Genomic DNA, 24,866 nt, shown 5'->3' with positions numbered 1-24,866 from the left:
TTATGTGTTTCTAGATAGTCATGGTTGAAGAAAGTGAGGGTTTGGATGCTTCATCTTATTAATCAACTTGTACTAACTAACCTATACCCACATCCATGTATATAGGATGAATACGATAGTGTATGTTTATTGAGAGGATTTTAAAGCGACGAAGAGATGCACTCAAGTACCTACCTCACCGCGGTTTGAGTTCGTGGGATAAGCTCGGGCTATTGTTCTCTTAGATTAATGAACGAAAGCCCTCCGGCTGTCCAGTAGCGCTGTTTGAATTCGACTCCCTCTCTAAACTCAACACCTCACCTAAACTCTCACTTGAAAACTGCTAATGAAATCCAAATAAAATGTACTCCTCTTTGATGTGTTTTATGGGTTAAAATGGCTCTAGTTTTGGGGGTGGAGAGACGAGAAATAAGCAAGAGAGAAGAAAACGAAAAAAAAAAAAAAAAAACTTGATAAGAACTTAGTTTAGAAGTGAGGAGAAGAAGAAGATGAAGAAGTCAAAGTAAAAAGAAGTGGAGATATGACCCAAAGAAAATTGGGCAGCCTCCCGGTGTAACATCTCCTAAGAGATATTACCGGAGACGAAGAAAAGGACTAGGATTGAAGCCTTGGTACTCGAAGGGTTTGGAAAGTGGAGTTACAAAACTAAGCCTATAACTATGTCACTAAACCAAAGAGCCCTCTGAAAGTGATAAAGGGTTAGAAGAAGGTGAGAAAGAAAGAAAGAGAGAAAGATGAAAGCCTCTCACAACCTGAACACTGTGTGACTCGGTGGTTAGAGTAGTGAAATGATCAGAACTCTAAAGAAAGCTGACTCAGGATGACTCCAACCCGAGTGATTGAGTGTAAGAGAATCAGTATCTCTTATAACCCGACTTCACTGTACGAGCTGATGGTTACAATAATAATTTGAAAGTTAGAACCCTATAGTACTATCTCAGGACGATCCCGAATTGAGTGCTCAAGAGGTGAAAGAAGCAACATACAAAGAAAAAGAATAAGTAACAAAGTAAAATGAATGAGAAATTAAGATACGATTTAGAGCGAGAAAAGAGTGTTAAAAAAAAATGAAGGAAGATGGGTGAATGGGGTCAAGGGATGATTGAGCCTATGAAAGAATGAGAGAAGGGCGGCTAACATGTGTGGAGTGAGAGAGTATGGCGGATGAAGGGTGGATAGGAGGAATGAGAGTGGGGTGGATGAGAGTAGGGCAGATAGGGGGAGTGGAGTGAGAAGAACGAGTAGGGGAGTATGAGAGTTGGGGTAGTTAGGGGTGTGTAGTGAAAGAGGAGAAGATGAGGAGAGTGGACTGAGAGTAGGGGAGGATGAGGTGTATTAGAGTAGGGGGGATCGGTGTATGTAGTGAGAGAAGGGCGGATGAGGAGGCTAGAGTGAGAGAGGGGCAAATGAGGTCTGTGTAGTGAGAGGGGTGGATGAGGAGAATGGAGAGAGAGAGAGGGGCAGAGAGAATAGAGAGAGGGTAGATGGGAGAGAGAGAGGAGGCGAATGGGAGATAAAGGGTGGATGGGGGAGAGAGTAAGGGCCGATGGGTCCAGGTCTGGAATGAGCGAGAGAGGGAGAGAGAGAAAGAGTGAAGAGAGAGAGGGCTTGAATCCACTTTGGGTCTGAGTAGGAGGAGAGAGAGAGAGGGAAAAAGAGAGAAAAAGAGAGAGAAAGAGGAGAGAGACTAGACCTAGAATGTGCTTGAACCTAGATACACTTTCCTTGGTCTCTTCGCATGCACATAAGGGAGAGAGGTCTTGTTTTGTGAGGGTCTAGGTTAGGGTCAAAGGCTTAGGTGTATAGTTTAAAGTAGGTTAGGTTGAGGTATAGTGTATGGGAATTAAGGTATATGGTAGAGGCTAAGGTGTAGGATAATTAAGGTATATGGGATAGGTTAATGTGTATGGTGCGCTATAGTGTATGGTGTAGGGTGACTAAGGTAGGACATAGGGCGTATGGATTAGGACTGGAAGTTAGGAGTTTTAGGGGCGTATAGAAGCTAGGAGTTCTAGAGAATATGGGATTGGGAGTTAGAAATCCTAAGGTAGTTGGAATTTTAGGAGTGTAGGGTTCCTAGGGATATTTTCTCTCTCTAGAAAATATTTCTCTCTCCTCTCATCTTGAGTCATAAGCTTCAAAGAAAAGTAAAAGAACAAGCTCCAAATGCTCAAGTGTTCAAGAGTTTGATTACAAATGACTAAAAGAGAGTATTACAAATGACTCGAGTTCTTTATATAGAGCAACCACAAAACAAGGGTGAAATGCTAAAAACCTACCAAAATTATAAAAAATGCTCATTTTATGAATTAAAATATTAATCCCATTTTTTCTTGAAATGACCAAAATACCCTTCAACACTTTTCCACAAATAACAACACCATCCCTCTATGAGGGGCCTCTTGCCATTGCTAGGCTTCAAGAGTTTTATTGAATGCTTATGATGGTAATTTGGGCGATCAATCGTCATAGAATCGATGCTTGAACTATTGCACGTGTTTTTGATACCCTTTGATCGTCTCGAAACGGATTTTTAACGAAGAACCTAAATCTAGCCAAGTTTTATAAACTCGTGATTCTTCGACCACTAATCTGACACAATCAATGATGTTCCAAGCCTTCATTTTGGTCACAAATTGAAGAGGATACTATCACAATCATTTTATGATAAATTTTGTCCATTTTTTTCTCTGTTTTGGCACGTTCCAATTTTGGGAAGTTGCCGAAAAATGGTCCGGCGACCGGAAAAATATGCCATTTTCGGCCTCAAATTCATGTCATCCGACCTCCAATCATTCACAAAAATTATATCAAACTGTAGCTCTTCGAAACACGGTCTAGGTTTGGATTCTCTATTGGCCCTAGTACACATATTGTCTCTCTCTAAAAGTATGGAATTAATTTTTTCCTTTTTTATAAATTGGAAACATCTTAGTTTTTCCAGGAATAATTTCGTAGAAAAAAAGAGCTTTTGAGTGTTTATAGTAGTTTTTTTATTTTTTATATTAGCTTTTTTATTTTTTTATTTTATTCTGTTTGTCTCTAAAACTTATGAATAAGATGTCACCATCCTTCTAGGCTTTTTAATCTACATAGTTGTATAATTATGATAAATTATTTTGGCACCATCTAGGGCTCAATTCTTATTTATTCTTGATGGAAGATGAAAAGCTACAACTAGAAGAATGATGTACAATTGTCGTTGTAATTGTTGCAAAAGGTTGTAAACAAACTTTAATGTATTGTATCCTCCAAGAATAATTTTCTTACAGTTTGTAACATACGCAATAGAAAAAGACAGGAAATTATTTTGATTAATTGGTTAATCTATTGATAATGGAAACACTACAAGGTTCGAAGTTCAAGACCAACTTATTTCGAGCTATACACAAATGGAACTGTAATAATAAAATTTGCATGAGTTTAGTAGTTGAGATACGAGCTTCTCCTACTCGTCAAATTTGCAACATCATTATAGTAGTAAAACACCTACCAAAAATGTGTTCAAATTTATGAAAATGTTTCACGTAATAATAGATATGTGCTAACATTTTTTCTTAACGAAGTTAAGCATCTCTATAATCTAAATACGTAAAATGTGATCACATCTATTTTATATATTAAGTGAGAGAATCATCCCCCTTATTCATTCACCATATGTATTTTTTTTTTTTTTTTTCAAAACTGCCATATTCTAGATCCTATAAACATTTGTCTCTCCCCACCTCCCAACAGCATGTTAGTCTCCTCTTTCTCTCTTTCTCTCTCTCTCTCTCAATCAATCAATCATGTAAATCTTTTTTCTCAAAACATTCCCAAAAAAAAACCATTATCTCATATGTTTATGTGTGAAAATTTTGACAGGGCAATTGTGCTCTCTACCTTGATTTTGGGCCTAAACTCGTTAAATCAATGGTAGATGAAGGGGTCCCATTGAATTGTAACCTAGTGAGAGACTAGCCACAAGTCTGCTCCCATAGGGGTTACCAGTAATGCCGACTCAGGACAAGGTAACACTAAAAACTCACGAGAAGATTTTGAAATGAGATTTTCTGATACTAGAATGGGCCACTATATACACCCCAATTCCCAACTAAGGGAATTTCAGGGATCTGAAGTACCACAGGCTAGCCACCATGAGCCCTAGGGTAACCCAAAAACCCCAAAAACCAACACCTTGAAACACAGACGGCCCTATTGTCCATTAAGTGGGCTCAAAATCAAGTCCAGAAATCCAGAAAAGTCCCCCAATAGACCAAAGCCTGCGTCATGAGGAGCAACATCAAGAACATGGTGGGCGGATGTCAAGCCTCAAAATGTGGTTGCAGATATTCATGAATATTTCGACAATGGGGGCATCAATTCCAGTGCCATGCCCAACAACGTCGATCTCTCATTGGTCCAACATGCCGGTGAACGTCAAACCTCTGAATGTGATGGAAAGTGGTAATGATTATTTTCACGAGGGGGGTGGTAGCACCGGCACCAGGGCTAGTAATGTCAGTCTCCCATTGGCTCAGACAATCACCAAACCTCAGATCTCAGAATGCTAGAATTGTAACATAAAGTAACCATGATTACCCTGGCAACGGGGTAGCAACGTTGGCGCCAACACCAGCGATGTTAGTCTCGCATTGGCCCAAACAGCTAGTAAGAATTGTAACATAAAGTAACCATGATTACCCTGGCAATGGGGTAGCAACGTTGGGCATCAACACCAGCGATGTTAGTCTCGCATTGGCCCAAACAGCCAGTAGATGTCAGATCTCACAATGCTCGGATTGTGGTGAGAAGTAACCATCATGATCCTGACACTGAGGGTGCCCACGCTGGTACCACGACCAACAATGCCTAGGTCAATCTTGAACAATCTATGCCAATAGCAACACCCAACACTGCCCCTGGTGTCGTCGACCATCTGATACATCACCACCCAAAATCACATTGCCCATAATGAAAGGTTGCCAGTATAACCCTGGGTTCAGTCTAAGGAATTTTGATGGACTCTAAGGATGTTTTATCCATAATGAGGTTAATCCCCAGTGAAAACATATCCTTAATATACTTGATCCCCAATGAAAACATATTGAGCAAGGATATTCTTGTCCCTAGCATGTTCGAATACCACTGGAGATACATCTTTTGCTATCAGTTAGTTGCTGCATGATTTCCACTAAAAAAACCTCGATGACTCATAAAAATCATGGGAGTCCCAACTACCCCATCAACCTGAATTATCATCCCCGTGAGTCAGGTAAAATATCATTTTCTTTACCCAAGAAATTACCCTATCATAAACCATCCTAGTAACCCCTGTTTACTTGGGCTTCACCTCAGAACTCCATTGTCCCCATGGAGCCACACCAAGCATACCCTTCCCATTGAGCATTCCTAAGACCCCATGAGTAATATCATGCTCAAAGAGTCATAAGAACCCCTGATGATCCATCACCCCCAGTGGATCACTACTTCCAGTAGACCATTATCCCAGTAGTCCATCACCCCAATGGTTTGTCACTCTATTGATCTATGATCCCCAGTGATAGGTCATCATCATCAGTAAGGCACTACCCTCAGTGGTGTGGGTACACTATGACCGGCGTCTAGAACATGTTATAATCTCATCACTCAAAGGAGCCTTTCAACCCCCGAGGGAGGTGACCATTTTTTTACCTTGAAAACACATATTATCCCGAGGGAGTTTTTCATGCATCAGTCATTTACTAATCCACCTAAAACCCCCAATACCTAGCAAGTGTGAATCATTCATCACCTTGTATAAACCCAAAACATCTCTAGTGGTGTTCACCTTCCTAATAAAAGCATCACTCTTGGTATCTATTGCCTCAGCGAGCCTTGTACAGTTATAACCCCTCTATCTTACGCATCATGAGGTTAATCTCTTAAAAAAAAAGAAACCGGGTACGATGAGCTTCCGATAAGGATCATCATGAGTAAAAGTGGGAGCTTCAGGCGGACATTGCCACAAAGCGAATGTAAGATCACCTAAAATAAAAATTGGGTATGGTGAAAGCCCAAAAGGGCATCATGAGTAAAACTGAAAGATGAGCATGACCATGAAGCCAAGAGTAAAAATGTTCTAAAATAGAAAATTAGGTATGGTGAAAACCTGAAAGGGCACCATGAGTAAAAATGGAAATAGAAAGTGGACGTGACATCAAAGTCACAGATAAAAGAGCCTCAAAAAAAGAAGAAGAGAGGAAGTTAGTGAAAACCGTTCTGCGACACCACTTCTATCTAGTTCAAGTGAAAACCTGAAATGTCACCTGGACTAATAAACAGATTGATGCGGCATTTGATCAATGCGGCTTTAACTAATTATAGCAAAAATTTGGTAGTTTAGGAATCAATACCCCTCATGGGTACCTTACCATCGAAACCAAAAAACACAGAGCTTAAGAAAAATTCAGCAACTTGGGTCAACCTTGTTGAGGACCCTCTGAATATCAGAAGAATCATCAAGATGGCAAGACAAGATAGCTATTTGTTGAATGGATTCTCCAATCCAAGACGTCAACCAAAAACAAGAAGAACACGTTGGCATTCCGAGATAGAAGTTCTTAGTAAGGCAATTGATTGCCTAGCCTAGATCAATGCCCTGGTTCCGAGGGTAACTGTCTTACTAAGGCTCCAATTGCCGATAAGTTTAGACTTTCTGGATGGCCACCAAAGAGCCCTTGACTTAGCTCGATATATTGAGTGTAAGCCCCCAAAGGGACCATCTTACTAAGGCTCCCATTGCCAATAGGTCTAGACTTTCAAGACGGTCACCAAAGAGCCCCTACCTAAGCTCAGTATATTGGGTGTAAGCCCCCAAAGAGATACCCATTTGTCATCAGTCCAAGTCTTGGTGAAGTAGTTCATATGCCCCACTAAGGGCCATCCTCGGTTGTCTATCTAAAGCAACTTAGACAAACCAAATGTTTAGTGTAAAAAGGGAAGGAAGCCCTTAAAAGGCCCCCCGCTGCTAGCCTTTCAAAAAAAAGATCAAAGGTTCAGTGTAAAAAGGGAAGGAAACCTATAAGCAAGGCCCCCCACCACTAGCCTTTTAAAGAAAAATCTGACGGATTGGGGAGGATATCGACAACACCTGAGAGAGACGCGAGAGCAACGAAAAACTGACTTTCTCTTTAACTAAAAGGGAAATCACTCAAAATTTTAATGAGAACCGATTCTCTACAAAAAAACAAGGCTCTCAATCTTCGAGAGTCTATAAGAGTCACTATCTTAATGTTTTCTTTCCGTAAGAAGCTCTCTTCTATCTAAGAGGAAACCTTGCATCTTAAGCACAGGATGCCCTGCCCTCCCTCTCTCTCAAAAAGAACCAATATTCCCTTATGGTCACTCTCTCTCTAGAGGAACTAATATTCCTATATGGTGACCCAAATAGGGAATACAAATTCTATGCACTTTCATCCTATATATATAAATAGAAAACTTTGTATTGATGATACATATATCTAGAAAAGAGTCATAATTTTTTTTTAGATTTCTATTTTCTTTAAGAAACTTATCAATATCAATATCACATAATAAAAAAATATCTCTATCCCCATATAATATTAGAATATCTCAATCCCACGTAATGTCGGAATATGGGTGATTTTGGATAGCACTAAATCCAATATATTCCTCGCTAAAAACCTAAATTATTTTTATTTTTTTATTTTTTTTGTTCGCTAAACTATTAGGTTCCCACCCATTCGATTAATATGCCAAAGAAAAAAGTACAAAGATAAGAATTACACTGATTATTTGTCAAAAAAAAGATAAGACATACACTGGTCACACAATGTATTGTGTCTCTCCTATATGTATCACTACATGGAATTATCAGTCTAGTGAGCTTTGGGGGGTTCAATTCCTCATATCGTATAAACATTTCTTACTTTTATTCTTTAGTGGGATAAACATATTTCTCAAGATTTATTTTTTCTTATTTATATTATTACATAGTGGAAACTGAAATAACTTACAAACAAAATCCTAATAATAAATGTTAGAAATATACTAAAACAATAAATTCATTTCAAAGCACATGGATTTCTATCAAAGAGGACGTAACATCGAGTTCTTAGTAGGAGGAGATTTTATCAACAATGAAAAACTTGAGCAAAAATAAAATTCATATAATGGAGAGATGGGGTGCGGTGCAGGTGGAATCATAAATAGAGAATGTTAGTACAACTTTTGATAGTAGTCAATGGCAGTCATGCAAAACTCTAACACCAAGAAGATTTGCTATTGATACTTCATATTTATACTAAATTGAAATATAAAATAATTAGCATATAAAATTAAAATACTAAAAAAATAAAAAAATAAAACTGAAAACCAAATAAATTTGACTTTAATGAGGGAAAAAAAGTATGATGATGATACTACGAAGAACCAATTGAAAATAATTCTCCAACCAATGTTTCACAATATGAAAAGTAATTGCAACCAGGAAAAATCCTAAATGACAACAATAATCAATATTTACTCATCCGATCTATTTGCTCATCCTCAAAACTAATTCAAATCCTAAATTTAATTTTATAATTAAATTTTACAACAACAATCAATATTCAAGTCTTCTTTTAAGTTGGAGACCACAAATACAAAATTTAATAAAACTAATTCAAGCCTAAACTCTGAATGCCAAGTTTGTGAGGCTGGTTGGTAAGTTTTCTTATTCATTCTTATAGTTTTGTAATTTTCACTCTTTTATGATTCTAGTTGATTTAATTTTATCGGTAATTTCAATTATGATTTTATCAATAAGATATTAATAAGATATTAAACTCTTTATAAGTAGGAGTATATCTACAAAAGATGGATCTCCATTAATTTGTGGAAAAGAACAATAAAAAAACAGCAACAAAAAGAAGTAAAAATAACTACTCCTTAATAAAAATGTGTGAAACTTGGTTTCAAACATGTCTATCAATGGTCTTTTTTTTTTTTTTTTATTCAATTCTCTTCAAGTATTTTGATAAAGAATGTTCCAAATTGAAGAACTATTAGAGGAAACTCTCTCAACAAAATTTATAGGCATTGAAATTTAATTAAAACGCAAAGAAAATGAAACAAATAGGAAATTTCAAACATGCCACTTGAGGGTAGGGGCATGTTGGTCATATTAGATAAAGGCTCGGTTCGTTACATCTCACGCAGGAGCATACCGCATATTTACTTTCTCAGGTAAAAGAGTGGCCAAGGAGGGTTTATTTTTTGAAATTTTGGATCCACCTAAATATCAACATATGATTATTGTAAAAAGGAAAATTTATCATGAAATAATACTCTTCAACAATTTACATATTTGCAGCTATTCCAACTCATTATCATGTATGTTATGTTAATGAATTTGAAATTATGGCTAAAATGTTAAATAGTTCATAGTATCTTATGGGTATTTCAATAAAGGAAAAAAATTCATATAAGGTTCACACCTTATATTGCAGAATTAAGGTGGATCTAAAAAATCTATCAAAAAAAATGTTGTCTTGACATTCGAAAACTATTTAATTGATTATCTTGATGTCAAGATGTATGGATATGGGAAAAAAAAAGTCCCTATCCAAAAATAATACATCTTGTAACATATTATTTGGACTGTATTTTAAAGATTTTCATACATTTATAGATTGGAAAAGGTTTCTATACTTCCCCTACCATCCAACCGTCCAATTTTGATCAAGAGAGCATCTCACCGTTTGATCTTAGATCCATCGTCTCAAAATATTTTATTTTTATTTTTTTATATAAATTGTATGAATATAAAATTTGGTATGTGCCATCTTCTCATTGGGGCACACCTATAAAAAAATATTAAAAATAATTTTTCGATAAAATATAATAACCAAAATACCCATTGAAACTTTCCTGGGTATTTTGGTTATTTTATTTTATTGGAAATATTTTTTTAATATTTTTCGCTAGTGCGAGTTTATTAGAGGGTATCAAAATAGTTTATGGAAAATGGTTAAAAATAAAATAGTGTAGAGACGTGAGATTGTGATTGGGGCAATCTTAGCCCTCAAATTCATAATGGACGGTTGGATAAGAGGAAGTAAGTTGTATGCTGTAGGGGAAGCATAGAAAACTTGCCCTTATAGATTTTCTTAATATGAACTATTTTTAGAAATTTAGATTCTATAATTAGAGATAAAAAATAGAGTCCCGAGCCTTCTAAAGAATTTTCGATTCTAAAATTACATTTTATAATAAAGTTTGGAGGTGCGCCTTATTTTGATTAGTTAAGGATACAATCTTATACAAACTGCACCTTTTCGTAAATTTCCTTTTTAAAAATTGATTTTTAATTTTTAACAATTAATCTAATCTCCCGATTGGGTATGGCTTTTTGAGGCACATAATATGATTTAAAGTTGTCTTTTTTTATTTTTTTTATTTTTGTTTTTGTTTGGGGGGTTGTTATTTGCCGGGAACTTGGAGTCCTTAAACCAAATACACCGAGATTGGGTTCTCCCATGAGCGATCGTAAATGGACAGTATGATCCGCAGGAGCATATAATCTTTTAACTACGATACATCCTTAAGAGGGAAAAGTTACTCGGGTGTAAGAGCGAGCTGACTCACCAACGTTTACAAAAAACACCCACAGTGCTAAAATGAATTTTAGAAGGTGTCAAAATTTTCTTTAAAAAAAATTACTTTTGGAATGTTAGAAAAAATTATATGTTAGAAAAAATTATATTATTTTATATTTATGATCACCTTAACGTTGGCCATAAATTCTTATAATTTTGGATTAAAAATCTATTTTCAAGATAGGTTTACGTGGGTTCAGCATATGTACAGTATGGATCGGCTACCTCATAGAAATCCATCCGTATATAAATGCCCGAGCCGAACGAAAGCGGAACGAAACGAAATTCAGATTTGGTGTTTGGCGATGGCGGGCAGAGCGAGCCCTGTGACTCCTCTTCGCAAATCATCAGCTGCTGTTTCCAAAGGTTACGGTTTCGCTTCTTCATGGGAGCAGGTATCATAATTTCCCTTTTTCATCACTCTAATAAATCCTAATTTCACCAATATTTACAGAGAAATGCTGCTCCATTTTTCACAGATCTTCAATTTACAGTTCGAATTTCTGCTTTTATTTATACAATGAAGCTTAAATATGCATGTAAATGGAGCTGTGTTTTCATGGATCTTCACATTACAGTCCGATAGTTGTCTTTGTGATGAGCCGTAGAATTCCTGTGAATCTTTTTAGTGTGACAAGTTTTAACATATTACGTGATGAATTTATTTGGTACCTAGATTTATTGTATTTCATGGTTAAATGGGGCTCCATTTTCATGAATTTTGTGTTTTAGTCATGTTTGGTATCAATTGATAAAGTCTAGTTACATCGAATTTTATTACAAAATGCGATTGTGAGACTTATTTGTACTGACTTCTATGATGAAGTGAACTTCCATTTTTGATGATATGTCCCAGTTTGAAATAGTTGTCATTAATCATCTTAAGGAAATTGATTTTGATGAGTTTCTTTCTGAAATGTAAAATGGCAATGCTTGGACCTTGAGGTTTTGTTTCTGATCTGATTCTGTACAGTAGCAATTATTGTAGGTCTGATAAGAAGGAAGAAAAGGCAGGAGAAATAATCATAAAAAGGGAGTGAAAATAAATTGGCCATTCATTTTAAAGTTTTTCTCTGATAAATAACCTAAATTATAAATAGGATGATATACTCTACTATAAAGGTGTAGTTGCTAGGATATAAGCTTTCTTAGGCACTAAGATTTTTTTTGGGAACCCTTGAACTGGCTTGAAGTTGGAACTGCATCCCCAAAAAGCACCATTCCTCCATAAGCTGCTTCACTTTTTACTAAAGGTCCAATTGATTAAAGAGAATACTAAGGATTTCAATTGATAAGATCCAAAGTTTACATTTATTCTACCTTCTTGTTACTAAGGATTCTTAGCATTAACTTATAGAATTTTAAACTTTCCATTCTATTCACGTGGTTTAGTAAAAAATCATTTTTATGTGGGATACAAAGTTGCTTATTAGAGCTGACTACATCCTTACTCATTGTTCTTTCTTTCAGAATGCTCCTTTAACGGAGCAAGAAAAAGCAGCAGTGATTGCACTTTCACACGCAGTCACAGAGCGACCCTTTCCATCGAATGTGGTAAGCATTTATATTGGGGCTGTGGTTTCCATATGGTTGTAACCTTTAAAGTAAGGTGCACTCCAAACTTTGTTGAGATGCAATTTTGGTGTCGAAAATTCTTAAGATGGTGCAAAAATCTATTTTTTATTTCTAATTATAAAATTTTAAACTCCAAAAATAGTTCAAATCAAGCAGTTCTATAAACACATGAAAAACTTGAAAATGGACAGTCCGGATATTGTGTTGCAAGATGTACTATTTTCAGCACTTGAAATCTCTCTTTTTTTTTTTTCTGTAGCTATGCATCTCAACGTCGATATGATTAATTAGATGTTTTTCCAACATCAAAACAACTTTTTTCGAAGCATTTTAGGTGCACCTTAATTCTATAATTTAAGGTGTCAACCTTATACAAACTTTCTCCTTATATTGGCTTGTTTCTATTGATATCACCACCTTCACAATTATTTTCGGTCTCATCATCTTTATAGAGAATGCAATGTTAACTATTTGGAGTGTCTTCTCTAATATTAGTTCGTTCCATGTGTACCATATGCCTTTGACATTGACTTACCTTTTGCTTTTATTTGTTTCCTTGTTTAATAGTTGATGCGCATGTTTATTCGTGCAGTCACAAGAGCAGATTGTAAAGCAGGAAAATAGCACATCAGTTTACACAAAGGACAATTCGTTGGAAACTCCATGGCCCATAGAAGCAGTTTTGGTTAATAGTCATCAGGTGCCTTGCTCAATCTTAATTGTACAGAACTCCATGTAACTGATTACAAATTTCATGTGGACCTCCAGGTCTGTCAATGAGAGACTGCTTGGCTTTATGGTGTGAAAATGGCACCTTTTTGTTGTTTTCTACCATATGATGTTGTGGCTAGGAAGGTCTTTATTCCAATCGTTAGTTTTAGATTTGAATCCATGTTCATAGCAAGCCATCCCTACTCTGAACACTCATGAAAAGAGAAACTCTAAATTAATAGCTATGCCTTCCTGTTATCTGCTTTTTCTTCTCATCTTAGCACTTGGACACATATCCGACACTAGAACTACATGTTCTGACAAAATTTAGAGGTTCCACCTTACATGTACAGTATATGCAGTGTTTGAAAATTTGGCTGCCCGACTGCCTAGGCGAAAAATTTCAAAAACTGCCTAGGCGCTGTTTGGGTGGTGGAATTATGTGGCCTGTCTCCAGGCGCCCACTTGGGCGCTACAGTCTCGGCGCTGCTTAGTGACAATTTGCGGAAGGGCGAAAAAAGCCTCGGCGAGGGTAAAAATAATGTCAAGTTTTCTCCTTTAGAAAGGGGGGAAAAAGGGTTTGGGGGGTATTCTAAATCCCAAAACAAAAACCGTAGCTTTTAGGGTGAGAAAAACTCCCTAAAAAACTACTCTTTTGTGATTTATCGAAAGATCGATAAAGTTTTGATTGCGATTTCTTCCCAAAACAAAGACAATAGTTCGTGGGTGGATTTAGAGCTTCTAGTAGTTGCTTTTGAGGACTTTTGGCGACCCAATAGATGAAGTATGCAACGACATCGATTTGATTTTGATATTTTTAAAGTATTATCGTATTTGGAAGAGGGTTTTGATTTTATTTTGCTCGAACATATTATGTTGCGAATCATGTGTTTTTTCTTTTACTTTTTTTTTTTTTTTACAATATATTTACATGTTTGGTTGATGACTTGATGTATTTGTTTTTTCATTTTGTCTTGTTGACTTTGTGTATCATTTCTAGTTCAGACTTCTAGTTTCCTACAATGATATTTGGGATTTCAAACATTTTTATGTCTTACAAGTTATAATCTCTTTGAGACTTGTATCTGTAAATCTGTTATGTGATTGTACTATTACAGTTTCGTCTATTTCACGAGGAGTTTGGGGCTCTAAAATTTTCCCTAAAAACTCCTAGAGACTTCAAACCATGCCCTAAGAATTCCCTTGTTTTTTTTTTTGAGGCGGGGGGTGGGGGGGGGTTGAATTTTGGTGAGGGCCCCCTGTCTTTGGACGGGCACCTAGGCGGCCAGGTGGACGGGCACCTAGGCGGCCAGGCACCCAAAATGCCTAGGCACCCGAATCCACATTTTTGAACATTGAGTATAAGGTGGGCACCTTATACAAACCTCACCCTTGGAAATTGTATTTTACACAAGCAAAATGGTGTGCTTCCAAGTCTCAGCCACTCATACTTTCACCAAGGGCTTGCACTTATCTTGTTTTCAGCCAAGGCATCTTGAGGGCTTATCAAGGCCGCTCTCAAATTGCGCCTAATGGTTATAAGGTCAAAAAATCATCCTCCCCTTGGTTATAATGGTTATATAGGTGACTGCAACTTTGGTCTTTTCCCCAGCCTAGGCAAGTCATTTAGGACATGATGTCTGTTCTTCCACTGTTGGCTTGAAAACGTTTTTGTGGAACCAATGGGTATCAGCCCTGATCATAGGTATGTACAGTCATGCAGGACCTTAGCTATTCTTTGGAATATACGAACAATGTTTGACATGAATATCCACTTCTGAGTCATGTCTAGTCACGTGTCAAGACACATGATGAACGCATCTATCAAGACACATGATGAACGCATCTATTTTAGACGCTTTGAAACATGCTTGACACGCATGTTATTATATCATAACGGGTACGTTTTATTTGATTGGATTGAGTTTAACTTTAGCAAGTTCATCATTGTTTTTATTTCTAGTTGGGTTAAGTTTTATTTGATTGGCTTGAGCTTAACTTTAGCAAGTTCGTCATTGTTTTTATTTCTAGTTGCCATTCATTTTAAATAGAAAATCGTTAATGGTTTTTGCTTTATTTAAGGCCTCATAAGCCTTATTGAGGATCTAACCACCTCACTTCTTAACTTACCCATTCTCTTTTCTATTCTTGAATTACAGTATCTAGAAAATATTAGTGTTTACATTCTATGGGGAAACCTCTTTCTGATTAAATGGAAAGTAAGGGATTTTTTAGTGATGCATTTCCATGAAATTATGGAATGTTTGTTAGCAAGCTGCTTGTTCTCCTCTCCTTAGGATAAAGGGCTTTTTCCTTCTTCTTTTTAGATAATTTATTGTAAAAACTAGTTCGATGCATTCTTTCTTTCTTTTTATTGAAAGAGTTGTTTCATGCCTTTATTGAAATTTTTTTTTTTTCTTTTTTGTTAGTTATGATATTTAACCGTGTTTTATGGCTTTCCAGAGTTTTTTATTGAGATTTTTAAGTCTGTACTTATTTTAACTTTTATTGGATTCTATGAATTTTCCTTGAACATATTTTCTAGGAAATTATGTATGACTTGGTGGGTGTGCACATGTGTACGTGTGTGCGCGGGTGTTGTGTGATGTGCCCATGCTTGCACATGTTCATGCATGCATGGATGGAGGGAGGAAGTGAGGGAGCTTATCTTGCTCCTCTTATCCTCGAGGTTTCTGGTTTTATGAGTCAACTTACTTGTTATCTTTACATTCGTTGTGTGATGGTTGCTGATTTTACTCTCTTTTTGTGTAGTTCTATAAATGGTTCACTAGTCTCGAATCAGCTATGAAATCAGAGGTCAGTCATATTCCTCTCATTTTTTTTGGATAATTTCTAGCTTTTTAGAAACAAACACTTTAATAACTGGAGTTTTTCTTCCATTGCATAGACTGAGGAGAAGTATCGGCAGTATGTCAACACCTTGACAGAACGTATACAAACATGTGATGGAATTCTTTCTCAAGTATGGCTGATTTTATTCTCTATGTAATATCAAGTTATATTGATACTGTAATCTTAGTTTATGTTTTTGAGACCCAGTTTAATGTTTGAGCTAGATGGTCATGATTTTACTTTCCTACACTAAAGTTATTCTACTTATGTGAATGCAGGTCGATGACACATTGAGTTTGTTTGATGATCTACAACTGCAGCATCAGGCCGTTGCAACAAAGACTAAGACCTTGCATGATGCATGCGAACGACTAGTATGTACATTCAAATCCTTACTTTCGCATCCTTTTTTATTTAGATTTTTTTTGAATTTTATAAATCGTACATCTCATCCAAGACACATTAGGAGAATGCCTTGTGAGTGTGATCATCTTACTTTAGGGGACTTTTTTCCTATTGAATGGATAGATAGTACCGCTGGTGAGAATGCAGTAAAAGGACTGTTCACATTGAGTAAAAATACTTTTGTTACTGTTTGCTTTCTTTCTTCTTGGTTGTGAATGAGGTTCTTGGTTGCTTTTGATGCCTTGAGAGGGTAAACATATGCCTGTGTACTGTTGGGGCCACATGGACATCTTTCGGTGCTTTATAACTGATTTGGCGAGTTGGTCAATAATCAGCAGCAGCAGAGAAGTTTTCTACTTCCAGTAGATGTTCCTGGAGATGCTGGTAATGGGAGCAGGATTGAGCATTTGTTGCTTCATTGTTATTGGGTTCTTTTCTGGTTGTGTTACTGCATTACTGGCTGGGTGAGGGCACATTTTAATTCTTATGCGTCTCATATATTGTCTAAATAGCAAATATTTTGTTCTTTCTCAATGCATCACTAATTCACTCTGTTATTTGGGTTTAAGGCATATATCCTACTAAAGGGTGGTGTAATTGACAAATAAAGTTTCTTGTCTGTAATCCATTCAACAAATTATATAATTGATATATTCTAGTTTTTGTCGTATAGTCTTTAGGCATAGTTATATCTTTCTTTATTTCTTTTTTAATTATTTTATTATTTTTTTAGTTTGGGGTTGTTTTTTTTTTGTGGGTGGGGGGGGGATGTTAAGGGGAATACTACTGTCATCAGGCATATGATTTGGTGATTGCAATTGTAAGGAGTAAATAAATCTATCTAATTAAGATTCCATATTGAAATTATCAAAAGAAAAAGAGAGATTGGGAATTGAGATTTGAGCTCCGTGATCAGGGTACTTAAGGTTGAATTGCAACATCCCAAGTGAGATTTGAGCTCCGTGATCAGGGTACTTAAGGTTGAATTGCAACATCCCTGGTTCGAATTCCATTACTTACCCACCTTCAAGTCATCATTGAAGCCTTTTTCCAACTAATTGGGGTCAGCTACATGAATCCTGGTCCACCATTCTGCTCTATTAAGGGCTATACCCTCAATGAGGCCATAAGTCTCTATATCTTTTCTCATTACTTCCAACCATGTCCTTTTGGCCTACCCTTTGCCCTTTTTGAGCCTTCTATTTGAACTAACTCGCACCTCCTAACAAGTGTTATTTTAGGACTGCACTACACATGCCAGCCCACCTAAGTCTACTTTTTCTCATCTTATCGTCTATTGATGCCACACCTAAATATTCTTGAATGTATTTATTTCGAATCATTGCTCCAAAAGGCGGACCGCCCAATGCCTTGACAGTCCAGAGGGCCTGGGCTAATGTTATCAAATTCGCTTTGCTTCAGCTGAAGATGTCGAAGCCTTTGGATTTTATGCATAAACCAAAGAGAAGCGAGGCCTAGTGCTGTTGCTTCGGCTAGATTCGAGGTGCTTCGGTTAGATTCGGGTATACTTCGAGTCTACTTTGGCCTGCAAAGAAATAACTATATAAAAATATAATTTTTAATTTTTTTTTTATTTAAAATTTTCCATTATTTGTATATATAAATATCTAATTTATTTACACTAAATTAAAAAAAAGTTCGAAGTCTTCCCCTAGATCGGCCGAAGCACCGAATTGCTTTATTTTTCTCACCAAACTGAAGAAGACTTCGGAGCGAATCTGGCAACATTGGCTTGAGTGCCTTGCCTAGGCCTAGGCGGCCCATCCAAGCGGTAGGGCACCCGCTTAGGCGGGTCCTCAGTGTCTAGCCTTGGGCGGCTTCCCAGGGCCTGCTCCCTGCTTAGGGGAGGAAATGCCCCTTTTTTAAGAGCATTTTTGGATTTTTTTTTGGGTTTTAAGTTCATTTAAAACGTAACCCCATTGGGGCACATTTTAGAGAGAAGAAAACCTAAAAAAAAAGCTAGTTTTTTTTTGTGATTTTCATAGGATCGAAGGATTTCGATAAGTCACAAGAAATCGATCCAAATATCACCTATTGAGATTGAATTTAGTTTTAGAGTTTTTTTAGGCCTATTAGAGGGTGATTTAGAAGATTTTGACACTAGAAAACATTCCAAAGGTGGAAGTTTGGAGATCAAGCAATCAAAGTAAGTGCAAAATTTTATTTTTTTAGATTGCTTGTATTATTTTGAGATGTCTTCTTTAGGATCTAATCGAAGTGGTAATCTGAGTTAGAAAGATGGCTATAACCCAAATCCTGTAGATAAGAATGGCATAAGATGCAATTATTATGAAAAGGATGCAAAAGGGGGCATAAACTAGTTGAAGAAACAATTTTCCAGTATTAGGAGGAATGTTGCTTTTGTAAAAATGTTATTGAAGCTATAAGAGAGGCGATTAAGCACTATATGAGTTCATTAAAACACAAACAAGAATAAAATCCTTGTCATTTGGATGGGTCTATTTCTGGTTATGCTGGAAGAGGTGATCCGGATTGGAAGTATGGTTATAACACGAAACCAAATGATAAAAATTGTATAAGGTGCAATTTTTGTGAAAAAGATACTAATGGGGGTATTAACCAATTTGAGAAAATATTGCTTCTTGTAAAAAGGTTCCTGAAACTATTACGTATGAGATTAAACAATATATGAATTTAGTAAAACCAGAAAAGGAAAAATATGAAACTTGTTATATGCAAATATCTTCTCCAGGTTCTTTTAGAAGTGGTGATCCTGAATCCAAATGACAAAAATTGTATAAGGTGTAATTATTGTGGAAAATATTCTAAAAAGGGTATTTATCGGTTCAAGAAACACCTTGTTGGTATTAAGGGGGATGTTGCCTTGGGTAAAGATGTTTTATGAGGTTATCAGAGAGGCGATTAAACAATGTTTGAGTTCAGTGAAACACAAAAAACAAGAAAAGTGTGAAGAGGCACCAGGTAGAGCAATCAAGACTCCTAGGGCCTCATCTGCATAGAGTAAGAGGGGAGTAGAAGAAGAGGGGGAAGAGGAGGATTAAGAAGAAACAGAAGAGGACGAGCGTTATGTTGAAGAGGGAGATGATTCTGATGATGATGTTCTCAAATCCGATGATGCTTACTCTACTCCTCTTGATGATGATGACTGAAGACACTTGACTCTTGGTGTTGTGTTTTAGACTGTATATATTTTTTCTTTTTCTTATTTTCTAGTTTCACTATCTACTCTTGTGTGTGCTTGTATGATTTTATCATTGTATAAAAATATGGATTATGCCATTATGGACTATTTACTATCTACTCTTTTTCCTTATCTTCTCTTATTTTCTTATTTTTCTTATGGTTCTAGGTCGCCCATGTTCTGGGTGGCCGCTTAGGTGCTGGGCGGGCACCCTACCCCCGCCCCCCCCCCCCCCCCCACAACCACCTAGGCGCCGCCCAACATATTTTGGAGCACTGTTTCGAATTCTATCTTTTCTTGTCTTTCCACTCATCCATCTCAATATTCTCATCTCAACTACACTCAATCTATGGATATGTTGTTTCTTGACCGCCCAATATTCCGCCCAATAAAGTAAAGTTGGTGTCACAGCTGTCTTATAGAACTTGCCTTTCAACTTCATTGATATGTGGCAATCACATAAAACTCTGGTTGCACATCTCCACTTCGCCCACCCAACTCTAATTCTATGTGCGACATCATAATCTCTCTATTTTCATGGATCATCAACCCAAGATATCGAAAGTGCGCTCTTTTTGGTATTTCTTGGCCATCAATCTTAACTACTTTCTCGTCTCTACCCCTATTATTACTAAACTTGCGTTCTATAGACTTTGTCTTAGTCCGGCTAATTTTAAAACCTTACACACGTCCAAGTAAAAGACCGAAAAGATTCTCTAGTGCTCATAACAAGGCTTAGAAGTCTCCTCTGATTATGTATGAAGATGCATACTGATGCTATCCATGGTGCTGTCTATTCAAAAACTTTCCATCCTTTTGCTATGTTCATTGAAGTGTTACTTTAACTGCAGTATTTGCAGCTCATGCAATGTCATTTTCAAGCGAGCGATAAAATTAGAATGGAGGGCAGGGATGCTTGTTTGCTTGGGTTTGTTTATTTTTAACCTTCAATGTTACACATTATTATTTTAGAAGCTGTATTTTTTATTGGTATTACTCACTTACTTTATTGCATCTGGTTTCCTGTTCTCTTCTATGTAGAAGGTGGGCCATTTAATAGTATTTCAATGACATCGATGACTTCAAGCCATGCAAATTTTCATGGGAAATTTCAATATCTCGTACTGTTCTACTAATTATATGGCTGTCATTCCTGAGGTTTGCTTTCTTTGAATTGTAGGTTATGGAAAAGGAGAGGTTGGTTCAGTTTGCAGAAGCTCTTCGTAGCAAGCTTAACTATTTTGATGAATTGGAGAACGTAAGGTTTATCTAAATATCTTAACGGTTTCTACACATTTAATTTTTAGAAAAACTATTTAGTGTTCTACATGGTTACATTTAGAAAGAAATATTTTTGTGCCTTGTATAGGCCTTATAATCATTGGCACATGTACATGTGGGCATGAGGTGCACTTAATGTATGAAAGTATCATGCATTACTGCACGCTTTGTGTAGAGCTGTGTAAATTTATGCATATGAGTATCTCTATACCTTGCAGTTTTGCCTATATGTGTTTATGTATGTTTGCATATGAATGTCTCCCATTTATTAATCTTCCAATACTTTTTTGCTTGATTTCAGGTCGCTACAAATTTTTACTCGACAAACATGAATGTCGGAAGTGGACATTTCCTTCCTTTATTGAAACGACTTGATGAGTGCATTTCGTAAGTGACAAAGTTGATTTGTTTTATATTCATTTAAAGTTTATTGTGTTAAAACTAACTTCTCAATTTTTGGACTTTAAGACAAACAATTAAATTGAAGTAGGGGAGTGTTCCCGTGTATTTTCAATACAGTCTTTGGATATTTTAGTTGGTGATCGTCCATCCAAAACAAAAGTTGAGATCAAAACTTACCTTTACCAGGTAACCTTCTCCCTCTCTCCACCTGTCCTTTTGTCCATCCTTTCACCTGTGTCCTCTCTGGCCCACCACTCATCGATCCAGATTTACAGATATGTATCTCTTAAACAGGGAGAGAGACCTCAATGATCCATATTTACAAAGAAGTATCTGTTAAGCAGGCACGGACATAGAGAGAGAGAGAGAGTATTCAGATTACCATCTCTCTCACTTATCAACATCCTCAAAGGAACCAACATAGTCATCACACTCAATTCTCAGTCTTCAACATCCTCCTTAGAGACCCACATCATTACAATACTCACTAGTATAATCATCCTGATCAATATTGATATCAAGTGGCACAAACTTGACTTGAATGGGCTCAGGTGCATTGTTAACGATTGGCTTCTGAACAATTGGAACAGTTTCTTCAGTTGGCTTAGGAAGAAGAACATCTGCAGCTGGTAGCTCTGTAACAGGGAGCAAAAGAACAGTATCACCAGATTGCATAGGAGGTGGGACTATCACGCCTTGGATTGTCTTCACACAACAATGGGTCCAAGCAAATCAAATAGCAAATGGTGTCTCACAGATGGGTTTTATGGTTTCTTCCTTTTGGGGCAACCCAACATCAGGATCAGCAAATGGATACAATTGAGAGGCCTTCATTTCTTCTTCTTGAGGAGCAGGAGCGAGAGCTCCTCTAGGAGGAGTCTGGCTTGAACCAAATTCAGATGGGGCAGAAGTGGTGTTTTTTTTAGGTAAGATGGGGCAGAAGTGGTGTAACTGATTAAATGAGCATAAGATAAATTGTTCACAGTTTGAAATAAGAATCCCCATTATTGCCAGGTTGAGAATTGGGCTTCCATTAGTTCTTGTGTTCCTTTTGATCTTTGTGATCATCTATCAAACATTCAAGGAGTTGCTTTTATGACTTTTTTGACAAATGTGAGCATTTCTGAACCTCTTAGGTCGATTGTCTTGTTCTCTTATGTTTTGTTTCCTTTAGGTCGAGAGCTTCTTTTTATTCAGTTATGGATTAGTGGGTTGGGTTTGGCAGAAGAGATGAGGGAAAGGATCTCCTTTGTTGTTGACTCTGACGATGCCCACTGAGGGAGGGTCGAGGCTTGGATAATGGTGGGGTGGATCTGTTGCCTGATTTGTGTGTGTTTGTGAGAGAGAGAGAGAGAGAGAGAGAGAGAGTTAATCTTTTATTGTTATTGGGAAGGATGAAATGTTAAAACAGAAAATAGCAGTGGGTACCTGATGAGTAGGTTACCAGGTAAGGAGTGAGCTTGAGAGAGAGAGAGAGAGAGAGAGAGAGAGTTAATCTTTTATTGTTATAGGGAAGGATGAAATGTTACAACAGAAAATAGCAGTGGGTACCTGATGAGTAGGTTACCAGGTAAGGAGTGAGCTTTAATATCGAGATTTGTTTTTGATGGACAGTTACCATAAATACCTTACTACTACTGTGTATTGAAAATACATAAGATCGGTCCCTATTTGAACTAAATAATAATGTCAACAAAATGTGTAAATAATTCTTATTGTTATGTTAAAAAACGTTTCTTGTTCTTGTGTTATCTCATTCCTAGTTTGAATTCTTGCATGAGCTCAGGTATGTGGAAAGCAATCCACAATATGCTGAATCTAGTGTTTACTTGGTGAAATTTCGGCAACTCCAGGTAAGTTGTTTTCTATCAACATTATCTGCTAAAATGCATCCTGTTTTCTTTTCTCTGATACCGGTAGTTTATGTCATGCATAAGTGAAGATCATCTACTCTTTTGACATTCCTTTGTTTGGAATTATGAATTCAACTCATCACTACCAAAGGGGAAAGTGGGAAAAAAAGAGAAAAAAAAAACTGATGTGCACTTTCTGTTTGAACACAGTCTCGAGCGTTGGGTATGGTACGGTCTCATGTGGTTTCTGTTCTTAAAAGTGCTGCTTCCCAGGTATTTTTTTCTCTCTCCTTTTTATAATTACCATGTTCAATGGCAACGTATCGGTAGGACTCTTTAAAGATCATATCTCTATACAAAAAATATTAATTGATTTTTTTTTTTTAAATATCTGGAATGATCTTTATTCAAATCATATATGTGGCAAAAGCAATGGTTCATAGTGACATGTATAAATTTCATGTCATCACAGATGCAGAATGTTTTCTGAACAACACTAGATTGTAAATGTTGCTAATTCTACATCATGTTAATGTGTGTAGACTCTCTAACTAGGAAATCTTGGTTCCTAAATAAACAATATCTAGAATGGGTTTATGAAAAGCAAGGACATGAGGTTTAGGACCGTCATTATGTGTTAGAGTCTCTGTTTACAAATGCTCTCACACAAACACAAACGCAAACACAAGATGTGCATACACATATGAAAGTTAATGGAGTGTCAACTACAAAGTCATTCTGGCCCTCTTATTGTATCTAGCCATAATTCGTAATTGCTTCCTCGGAAGATATAGAATAGCATAATTTGTTATCTTGCGGGCCTAGGGAAAACTTATCATCGAACCAAAATGCATGATTTGGACAGTGTAATTTAACTCAGCATGATTTGACGCCCTCTTTTGAAAATACCGTTGTGCAATAATATTTGCCTTGCGATGAGGAACCACCAAAGGGTTATTATTGATGGAGTTTCTTAAAAGGATATTACAAAAAGAGCTAATGGATCTCTATGCAAATTTTGTTCAAGTTGTTGGAATTTTTGGGAATGGAGTTGAAACTTGGTGGAGTGATTTCTTTTACGGATTTAATGCTGTATTGAAGAGATTCCTCATTTATTTATAACGTTGCACATGCATATCAAACTTCCTTTGTTACATAGTATGTGCATGCCTGCTATTTATAATTTATATTCTTCTTTATTAGGTAAACATAGCCCTTCGGGATAGTGGCCATGGTAAATCTGCTCTTTCTGAGGGTGTGGAAGCCTCCGTTCTTTATGTGCGATTTAAGGCTGCTGCTAGTGAGGTAACAACCTTGATCTTACAGAATCTGGAGTTTTCAACTTTTTAATGTTATACATTATTAAATGGCACTGTGCACAATCTTAAATTGTTAATACCAGCTTCTTTAGGAAGCTCTTTTTGAAAAAAAAATGATCAGCTACTTATATATATATATATATATATATATATATATATATATATATATATATATATATATATATAGATAGATAGATAGATAGATAGATATATGTATATCTTTTTAAGAGAAGCATCTTTTCTTGTTGAAAAGTTCTATAGTAAGCGAGCTAGTTATCAGACTACACTCGATCTCGTATATGAATTTGTGAGTAATGCAGTTGATCCAGTCAATGTCTTGCAGCTGAAAGCTGTGCTGGAGGAAATTGAAAGCAGGTCTTCTAGGAAAGAATATGCACAAGCTCTTGCAGAATGCCACCGTTTATATTGTGAACAACGTCTTTCGTTGGTATATAAGCTGATTTAGTTAAGTGCTTTCTCTCTCTAGTTCACCTTCTTTTTGAATGTAGTTCTCATTGATACCTCTTGCTTAAACAGGTAAAGGGAATTGTGCAGCAACGGATCTTTGAGTTTGCCAAGAAAGAGATGCTGCCTTCGTTGACGAGATCTGGATGTGCATATTTAATGCAGGTTTAATTTGAATTTTGACAGTGTTAAGGCTTAC

The 24,866-nt window shown here is 36.6% G+C and overlaps 2 protein-coding genes across 4 annotated transcripts in view; one reads left to right on the top strand and one right to left on the bottom strand.

Annotated features, from left to right (window-relative positions):
- Positions 1-10,895: 10,895 nt before the first annotated feature.
- The window catches only part of LOC18423971 (sec34-like family protein), a 33,242-nt gene continuing 19,271 nt past the window's right edge, over positions 10,896-24,866 (top strand). For all 3 annotated transcript variants that reach the window (XM_006828565.4, XM_088854759.1, XM_088854760.1), the window contains exons 1-13: positions 10,896-11,014; positions 12,090-12,173; positions 12,787-12,894; positions 15,678-15,722; positions 15,814-15,888; positions 16,037-16,132; positions 20,528-20,605; positions 20,930-21,015; positions 22,817-22,883; positions 23,094-23,156; positions 24,087-24,188; positions 24,546-24,650; positions 24,740-24,832. In XM_006828565.4, the coding sequence (XP_006828628.1) occupies positions 10,925-11,014; positions 12,090-12,173; positions 12,787-12,894; positions 15,678-15,722; positions 15,814-15,888; positions 16,037-16,132; positions 20,528-20,605; positions 20,930-21,015; positions 22,817-22,883; positions 23,094-23,156; positions 24,087-24,188; positions 24,546-24,650; positions 24,740-24,832 (1,092 nt within the window). In that variant the 5' untranslated portion in view covers positions 10,896-10,924. The remainder of the gene's footprint in view (positions 11,015-12,089; positions 12,174-12,786; positions 12,895-15,677; positions 15,723-15,813; positions 15,889-16,036; positions 16,133-20,527; positions 20,606-20,929; positions 21,016-22,816; positions 22,884-23,093; positions 23,157-24,086; positions 24,189-24,545; positions 24,651-24,739; positions 24,833-24,866) is intronic.
- Positions 21,490-22,035, bottom strand: LOC148778970 (uncharacterized). The gene is made up of 2 exons (XM_088855307.1): positions 21,786-22,035; positions 21,490-21,725 (listed from the first exon to the last, which is right to left on the bottom strand). The coding sequence occupies exons 1-2, from the start codon at positions 22,033-22,035 to the stop codon at positions 21,490-21,492; spliced, it is 486 nt and encodes a 161-aa protein (XP_088711433.1).

This window comes from Amborella trichopoda, chromosome 13, assembly GCF_054954075.1.
Source record: "Amborella trichopoda isolate Santa Cruz 75 chromosome 13, AtrichopodaSantaCruz75HAP2 v2.0, whole genome shotgun sequence".
NCBI lineage: Eukaryota > Viridiplantae > Streptophyta > Magnoliopsida > Amborellales > Amborellaceae > Amborella > Amborella trichopoda.
This window is presented reverse-complemented; position numbering and strand designations above follow the sequence as displayed.

Excerpts from the sequence above, each read along its gene's own strand:
- LOC148778970 (XM_088855307.1), bottom strand. The coding sequence starts at position 22,035 with ATGGGGATTCTTATTTCAAACTGTGAACAATTTATCTTATGCTCATTT. Across the intron at positions 21,726-21,785 it reads AGAAACCATAAAACCCATCT|GCGTGATAGTCCCACCTCCT; the intron begins GTGAGACACCAT and ends AGACAATCCAAG.